The following is a 9670-nucleotide window of genomic DNA, read 5'->3' on the forward strand; positions in this document are numbered from 1 at the left end:
TCAGTTCATAGGTATGTACATGTATACAATGTATAAAATATATATAATTAAAAAAAAGGTTAAGGGTATGAAGGGCTTCATTTTGGTAACTTCCAGTGCCCTTCTGTTTCCACAGTAAGAGATGGAGCGAATGAGTTTGAGTGAACTCCAGTACCTTTAATGTGAAGCAGCTTTTCAGTTACTTAAAACTCAAGTATCAAAAGATTGTGTGTGATTTACCAATCTGATATAACTGGTGAGGACTTTTAAAATTAAATCATAACTTCCATTTTAAATTATTTTCTTGGAGAGGAATCTTAAGTCAACCATATCCCTAGCTAAGTCTAGAACCATATTTTGGCATTGTGTCTGCCTCTAATACATAGGGGCCAGATTATCAGGGGTTTAAGTGTGAATGTATCAAACTGTTGGAATGGAGGATGACATACATGTACTTTACTTACATCACCATAGGAACTATCATGCAGTGGCCGCTGTTTGGATCAAGCTTCTACAGTGTTGATGTGAGTATGACATAAAGATAAATTAATCTCATCTTTTTGCTTGCCAAGAAGGTTATGTTTGTGTGTTTGTTTACGAAAGCCCATAGCAACAGGTGTGTGTGAAGGGCATAGACAGGGCACATGCTGGTGTATATTTTTCAAATGTGAATTTCATGAACCTGGTCCTACAGTTTTTATGCAGGTTTATTGACTTGACAAAAAGTACCATGACTTTTGTATGGTCGACTATTAACTACAAAATGAGGATACAGAATAAATCAGATTCTTAACGATTCTTGAATAGGCAATTAAAAGTTAATGACCCGCCCCAAGGTGTATATGGTGTCATAACGCCTGGTCCTTTGCTATAACCACCAAATAAAACCACCGATGTGAGCAAGCGAGGTGGTTACAGCAAAGGACCAGGTGTTGTGACACTAAATACACCAGGAACAGGCGGGTCATTAACGTTATTATCATATATTTCTTATCTAATATCACATGCTAAGCCAGTCAGATATAATGTTAATGCGGAATCTGAATCTTAAATGTGGCGCTGGTCCCAAACACCACTTCACGCCAGATAACTGCACCTGAAGCTATGTACTCATCTCCACCTGAAGAAGGTTGTGAAAGTGCCTTTCCAAAGGGCATAAGATTGGTGATTTGCACTCGAGACCTGTGCTTCTACACACGACCACACACTATGAAGCCATGTAGGTAACATTACATGAGGGGTCCAGATGAGGATCTAAAGAAACAGAATCATGACTGCTTGTGAAAGGTTGGGGAGTGTTACATTACTGATTTGATTGTTCTTTTCACAGAGTACCACTGAGCCACAGGCCAAAGAGGGATGTTTGATTGCCATCAACAAATCTGGCATTCACTTCCTACCGGAATCACATGTGAGTACACCCTGGTTTAAAGGGGTTCAAAGTTGTCAGAGATGGAGTGCGTCTGTCTTCTGTCTTCAAGTGTCATCCACTGTTTTCATTTTGGTAACACTACCATCCCTGTTTTAGCTGTTTGTACAGAATCTGGCAGCTTGGTTCTGTACCCTTTTCCGTTTATGTTTATCTTTCTTTGTATATGGATCCCATACTGTTGCAGCATATTCAAGGTTAGCTCTTACCAGTGATGTGTATGCAAGTGAAAATACATGTAATATGTCAGCAAAATAACAGAGAGTGTTGGTATCAATCCTGACTGTCCCTCAAGGTTCCCATTGTCAGCTATGACTTTTCCAACCTGGTGTCCACCCGCAAGCTGCGGACCAAAGATGGTGTCGGTTACCTGGACATCAAACTGGGCAACATGTTGAGTCAGCGGGTGATACGCCTGGAGACTGAGCAGGTAACAATGACAGACAGAAGGAACTCTAACAATGGGACTATTAGCAAAGCAATGCTTATTTTAATGCTGTACTTAGTATTATTGATGAGTTGCAACATGGTGATAGGAACACTGTGAGGAAGTAGAATGGTTACCTCGCTCTTATCAATAATGAAATTCCGACTTGCTATCAATCATACGTATGCTTAAGTAGTGTCTGGATCATGGATCCTCCAAAACAGTTAAAATGAAGTGTAGTTACATGGCTACCCTGTGTTCCTCTTAGAAATAGGTAATATACAATCATGAATCATGAAGATATAGAATGATAATATATTAGGTGATAGTGATGTTGACAGTCCTGCTCATACCTCGTACCCTCAAAATGCTTCAAGGTTTCAAAATCAGATGTGCCAGGTCAAGAGCCTCAACTTACATGTAAGCAGCCAGTCAGTACACTGTTACACTGGAGTTGGGAATATAGTCATGGAAGATACATGTAACTTGTGTTATTGATCAATGCAGATGATGCTGACATCTTATGTTTTCTGTCCCAAAGGGTGGTGAGATTTCTTCTCTCATCCAACAGTACATCAGCATTCTCATCACTGAGAAGGGCGCTCCAACTGCCAAGAAGTAAACACAGCAATGGGCACATGGACAGCAGGAAGCTCCTTTCTGCAATATGTGCTGATGGAGTGTAGCATGTTTATACCAGTAAGCTAGTAACTGAGATGCTTGTATGTAGAACCTTACTACTGTTATATATAGTAATACACAATTCACATCACCAGTTGACCAACAACACATTGTTGACTGAAAGTCAGCATTTTGTAGTGCTAGTGATGATTATTGTTAGACCATTAATAGAGCGCTGTGATGTGTATACCTTACTCTCTTCAGTGAGTTGTATCAAGGGCTATATAATTTCCTTAGCTGAATTAAAATTAGTATAATAATAGGAAAGGTGCAAGAAAAGAACTTTTAACTTGGGTGGCAATTTCTTACAAATTACAACTTTGCCTTAAACGCAATGTTAAGTTTTGTTAGTCGCAATGTTAATATTAAGACAATGATGATGATTAGTGCTGAATTTGAGTACCCCAAAAAATTTGTGACCTTTCCTTTTCCTTCATACAATGTACAATGTATATTGACCATCTCATTCCAGCTGTTTTTGTTAGCTATATATGAACCCATGTACAAAAAAAAAATGTACCAACAAGATACATCTATATAACAATATTATCAATATGAACGTTATACAATATCATTAATATGAACGTTAATATGAATGTTACATGAATGTCACCACATGTGGATTATGTAAATTTGGAAGAAATTTGCATAAAATCTGAATTTAAATAAGCTAGAAATATTTCATGAAAGTTTGAGGTCTGAACCGGAAACTTTTTTGGAACTTAGAAATAACAGCCTTCTGATAACTATAACATGGAAATTTCAGATTCATAATACTTTTCTTCTCAAGATTATTCAAGATTCAAGCTCCCCATGGCATATCTTCCTTGTTTTTTTTTTCTGCAAAAATATGCAGAAAATTTGACATTAAAATTGAAATGCATTCATACATCTAGCTTTATGTTTACCTGTTCACAAACCAAAACACAAGATAGAATTTGATCATGATTTATTAGATTTTCATTATCTCAGGAGTTAAATGTACATTTGTACATGTATATGAGATTGAGCACCTCACACATAACTAGGACTGGCCTTGAAAATGTAAAACAGCTTCAATGGAACAAGGAGTATATATTTAGAAAATGTTGTGACTACAGACTGTAATGGTTGGAATAGCTAAAAAGATATCTGGTGTTTCATCATGGTGAGATTTGTGTGTACATGTATATTAACCTCCTCAACTCAGACAAATGTATACATGTAGGTAGCACATGGTGCATTTTAGTGCAGTATTGGAAGTTTTGACCTCATAATGTAGTACAAGTCACATTGTTCAAAACCAAGTTGTTACAATCCCCACCATTCAAGTAATACATTGTATATAAACAGAGGTAAAAATGTGTTTGTACAGTTAATAGTATCTGCAGTAATTAATATAGCATGAATCTAATATGTACTAATTTTATTGTGCTATGGATTGTGTGTGTGTGTGTGTGTGTGAGAGAGTTGGTGTGTGTGTGAGTTGGTGAGTGTGTATAATATCATCTTAAATTCTAATAGTCTAAGATCTATTCAACATATTTCTTACTGTATTTTACTTTGCCACAGCTAAATTACAGGTCTCATATTACAAAGTGGTACCATAAAGTAATTCATTACAAACATGAGATTGTGGACAGACTGTCCTCTGGAAGCTGCATGTCCACCTGTGCAGGTGTGGTCTGGGCGAGTTGTGTGCAGACTGGACAGCTGGACCGGCACATGGGCCTCCCACACATCCTGCACCACAGCCGGGCAGCACAGGACGAGCAGAGCCAGACATGGCCACAAGTAAACACAGCCTTCTCTCCGACATTCCTGAAGGATAAACCACGAAACATTCAACCCAGTCACGTCCTGCACAATACACCGTAAAATAATTACCTTATTCATGATTTTATTAAGCTTGATTGTAATACTTACACCTGCGGCAGGCACACACACTGATGCAAAAGCACTCACACAAACTAACTCAGTCTACATCCTTACTTGTTGCACACATGGCAGAGGCGTGAAACAGTCTTCCTCTCCAGATCCACATACACCTCCTCAGCAGTGTTCCTGGGTACTGGTGCCTCCTTTGGGATCAGCCCTGAGGAATACGTGCATAGCCAGAATTGTTAACAAAGACTGCTGCTGTTGTAGAGGAGAATACAGACAACTGTGGCTGTGACTTGTTGCTGCAATCAGGCTTCTGCTACTATTGTTGTTATCCAGCAAAACAAGCCTGCAAACACTGAACCAAATGTTCTGTTGTGACTTTTGGGCAATTTGTTGGTTGGCTATGTAATATGCATAATTTTTCAACAGTAATAAATTCAGGATTATAACATAACATGGATAAAAGACCATCCATGTTTCCACCCTAGAATTTGTACAATCTACAGTCACGTTTCAATTTCAAAGTTTTTTTTTTTTTTCTGTACCATTACCATTACCATTTATAGCCCAATTACATCATGATGACATTGTACATTGTTCATTAGCAGCTTCTCTACAAGAAAAGAAGGTGTGCATATTACAGCAAACCACCAGATTTGAATGACACTATGACAAGTACTCACCCATAAGTTGGACTTTCCTAATGCCAATACTGAGGCACAAGCCAAGCCAGAGGGGCCGAGACAGATCAAACACATGTAGGATCAATCCTTCTTCTTCGTTGTTCCTCTGGCAGTAAAGGTTTCCTTCATCAGTTAACCTAATGGGCAATATTCCAGTCAGCTATGTTTGTTCCACATCTCGTGCCTTCACCAATTACAATTGAACCGATGTATGAAGTATGCCCTTTTTAGCCTACATGTAGCATGAACAAATGATATTACATATAAACTGGAAACTGGTCTAGGCTCCCCTCAGAAATTTTCAACCAACCTGCATTCAGAGGGATAAGTCAATTCATTATTAAATCGGAAAAAGACAGTTTCTAAGTTTTGTAAGACAAAATTTCATTAAATGACAGACTACAAAAAAAATGCCGCAAACATAAAGGAAAACGTGTAGTGGTAGTGGATGTAATCACCTAATAAACAGGAGATCCCCAGGCTTCAGGCCCTGCAGCGCATCAGACCGACACCAGGCGGGGGACTGGAAGTTCCGACTCTGGCATCCAGCCGGGAGGGATGCAGGTGACAGTGTGGCTGGGTCATTAGAGGTCAGGCACATGTACAGGATACTCATACGCTTATCAACTCCCTTAATCTTCAACACAATGGTGTCATCAGTACGTAATGGATGGGATAAGAAAACAAGACCATCCTGGAGGGACCAAGAGCAATCTTTGTACAGAGCTGTAATCTTGTGTCCTGCATCATTAGTGTCAAGATAAATCTTCCTCCCAGAAATATTGTGAAATCCACATGGCCAAAGGAGGTTAACTCTAAGTCTATTGAATCTAGAGTGTATGTGTAAGATGGATCCTGAAGGATCTACAAAGTCAACATGCTTGACTTTCCTGTCGGGCAGAACCCATTCAGGATTAGCTAACTTCTTCATCTTTGCCATCTCCAGCACTTGTCTTCTTGCTGCCAGCCAGGACATCACATGTGCGGCACTTGTCTCGTAACCTTGGTCACCTTCTACTCCGTTGTGTGTGTCTTTCTTCCATGGCTTTTCATGTTTATTGGTGCTTCCTCTTGTTGAGGTACATGTAGTCCAGATCTCTGTGGAGGCTGGTGTTGCTGGTCCAGATGTGGAGCTGAGGGAGGGTGTGTCTGGTCTCCTGCCTGAGGGGACCAGCTGCAGGTGCGGACTTGTGTTCCATTCTGACAGGTGTTGGTGCCAGGTGTTGGAACGTTGTGAAGCAATGGCTGGTGGGTAACTGCTGTGGGCTATGGAACTCGTGCCATTGGAACATTCAGGTATCACACTTGTTGAAACTTTGCTCCTGAGGCAGTACACTTCAAGTGCACGGTCTGTAGCACTCCTACAAGATCAGAAACAACAGACAAAATGTTATACTGTAGTGTAGCTACTCATAAACTAAGAAATAAGTTTATCATTCAGGAGAATTGGGTGATGATGAGAAGAGGGTATTTATTGTACATCAGTGCTAACTCTATATGCTGTGTGTGAAAGTTTTGAGAAGACTATCAGGCATACGGTACATAAAGATTTTTAACAGCAGGGCTTTTGATCAACATAATACATGTAATGTTACTTCTTGATAAAGTATATGAAAGCATGGTCTCATGTAACATTACCCACCTTGCTCGATAGTGTATTCGGCCTCTGATGGGGCTCCTCTCAAACCAGAAATTCTCTGTCATAGCTCCTACACATGTATGTCCCGTTTACTGTCAACACGAACTTGGTGACACAACAAACTTGAACTAAACATGAACACCTTGGACTGACAAACTACAGTACTACAGCATTGTAGGCTAGCTACTCTTCCTTCCTTCACATTTGCGGAAATTGACCAGAATGGGCAACTAGAATGAGAACATTTTCAGGAGAAATGTTTCGTCCACTGGACTGCATCTAATTTCGTGTATCACTGACAAATTATATGAGGGGTGTATCTTAACCAGTAGCACAAATCATGTCATTCCTTATACCAAACTTTGGTCCTACATTGACAAAACTGATACATTTAACAAAACTGATACATTTAAGATAAGTTTTGACAACGATTTTACAAAAGGTGGCTCAATTCTTCACAGTCATGAGATCAACAGCACTCCTCTGGAACTTTCCCCACCCATCACAGAATGGTTCCATCTACAGCTAAGTGAGATCACAACAATGCAGAGGTTGCTATGGGAAACCTGATCAATGTTGTGATGAAAGTCAATACAGCTTGTCTTTGTTGATATGTGACAGCTGATAGCTATCCTATAGGACCTGTGGTTACAAACTGAATGGGCCTGTGAAATACAATCATGTAGCATCGCTTTCTATTGTATTTGCACATAACTTTCGTTACAGTCATTAAAAGAATGCTTTACCTGAAGGAATTGCGCGTAACTAGTTTTCCCACTGCATCAGTAAACATAAAGTATCATGACATATCAAGTTGTGTTGTAACCTTGCTTATATACTGAACTCATATATGGCTCCTTTGGTCAATATCGAGCATGGTAAAGTCCTAATTGGTACTAACTTATAGCTGTTATTGATAATTAATGTCTAAGAAGTATAAATATATATGATGCAGAGTTGAAATTGTACATTTTTTTTCATTTCTAACTGTTGAAGGGATCACTGGTGAAAGCCAAGAAAAGAAGTGACACTATACAAATGTAAATGTACTGCAGGAAATATCCTACGTTTACTAAGAAAATAATCTTGTTAATATTCTAATTTACAACTTACATCCCAAAGTAGAGGACAGTTGATTTTTACCAAGATTCTACTGTCAAACTTGGTCTAAAACAATGATGTTTACATGAAGATAGAATTTTAAAACGCCAATGGACGTCGGATACTCCACCAAACAGAATCCTTAGTAGCGAAATGGACGTTTGTTTTGAGAATCACCTGTTCACAAGTTTTCACCGTTAGGTCCAGGTCCGGACTGGGACCTGATCCTCTGGACCTGGACTGTACCTGTACCTGAATTTTATGTACCGGTACCCACCCCTAACTCTAAGTACTGTCATTCCTGATTTTTTCAATGTACTTTTATATTCATGACTGTAACGTGAACTTATCATTACTGATAACAAATAATATAAGAGACTTTTTCATTTGCACTTGCTGCCACCGTGGACATCTAGTTCTGAGAAAAAGTTAAATTTTCTCAGACCATGAAAGTTTGGTACCGAGAAGACAAAGTGAATTACAGTATATAGATAGATATAGATAGAAACACTTAGAATGTGACATGGAGGTTATATTTACATGTACCTCCATGAAATGTCATGGAGGTTATATTTTACCCTGCATTTGTGTGTCTGTCTGTCTGTCTGTCAACAAGATAACTCAAGAACGGCTGGGTGAATTGGTTTCATACTTGGTGTGTTGGTGGGGTGTGATGAAAGCTAGAAATGATTAGATTTTGGGCCCCCTAGCGGCTTCCCTTAGTACTGCAGCGCAACTTTTGGTTTTGCTATCTCGTGTTCTGAACAAGCTATGGTCACGATTTTGGGGTGTTAGATAGCTCTTGTGCTCAGGAATAAGTGAAAAAAGTTTGGGCCCCCTAGCGGCTAGTTTGGGGATAGCAGGGGTATTTTTGTCAAAAACTTCTGAAGACGATAACTGAAGAAGGGAACAACGGATTTTCATGATTTTTGGTATGTAGGTACCTTAGACAATGTTGTACAAAATGAAATACTAATTATGCATAATAGGAGCACATTTGCATAATTAATGAGAATTTTCTATCATAGCAGTTTTTTCTATGTATCTCTTGTCCCAGATGTGATATGGTCTTGACATTTGGGTGGTAGATAGCTTTCAGTGTCATGACAAAGTGGGGCAAGTTTCAGCCCCCTAACATTTAATTTGGGAACTGCAGGGGCATTTTTGTCAAGACATTCCAAAGAGGATAAATGCAGAAAGGATTGACGGATTGGCATCATATTAGGCATGCGGGTACCTTAGGCAAAGATGTTCATAATGATATACATGTTATGCAAATGAGGAGTTGATTTGCATAATTAATGAGGAGATTGTATAATTCCATTGTTTTCAATAACTGGACTTTAATAAATGTAACACAAGTTAATTATGACAGGTGGAATATAAGCAGATACCAAATATGGTAATGAGGAACTTATTTGCATAATTTATGTAAAAATTGCAAAACTGCTTTATGATTAATAATGGGAATTTTATAATTGTGACATGTGTACGTTAGTCAATGGTGAACAACGCCATGCATAAATTATGTTAATGTGTTAGTCAATTGCATGAAAATTTACAAAAGCTCTAAATTTTCATGGAGGTATGAGGTCGCCGAACTCTAGTTTCAGTAGCGTTTGTGTGTGTGTGTGTGTCTGTCTGTCTGTCAACAAGATAACTCAAGAACGGCTGGATGGATTGGTTTCATACTTGGTATGTTGGTAGGGTGTGATGAAAGCTGGAAGTGATTAGATTTTTGGCCCCCTAGCAGCTATCCTTGGTACTGCAGCTCAACTTCCGGTTTTGCTATCTCGTGTTTTAAACAAGCTATGGTCCCAATTTTTGGGTGTTAGATAGCTCTTGTGCTCAGGAATAAGTGACATAAG

The 9670-nt window shown here is 39.0% G+C and overlaps 1 protein-coding gene across 1 annotated transcript; it reads right to left on the reverse strand.

Moving 5' to 3' along the window:
- Positions 1–3989: 3989 nt before the first annotated feature.
- Positions 3990–7637, reverse strand: LOC118429680. Its single transcript, XM_035840276.1, has 5 exons — positions 6705–7637; positions 5521–6423; positions 5063–5199; positions 4488–4590; positions 3990–4316 (listed from the first exon to the last, which is right to left on the reverse strand). Exons 1-5 carry the CDS (start codon positions 6764–6766, stop codon positions 4115–4117), a joined length of 1407 nt encoding a protein of 468 aa, XP_035696169.1. The 5' UTR covers positions 6767–7637; the 3' UTR covers positions 3990–4114.
- Between the last annotated feature and the right edge of the window lie 2033 nt (positions 7638–9670).

This window comes from Branchiostoma floridae, chromosome 13 (assembly GCF_000003815.2).
Source record: "Branchiostoma floridae strain S238N-H82 chromosome 13, Bfl_VNyyK, whole genome shotgun sequence".
Classification (NCBI taxonomy): Eukaryota; Metazoa; Chordata; class Leptocardii; order Amphioxiformes; family Branchiostomatidae; genus Branchiostoma; species Branchiostoma floridae.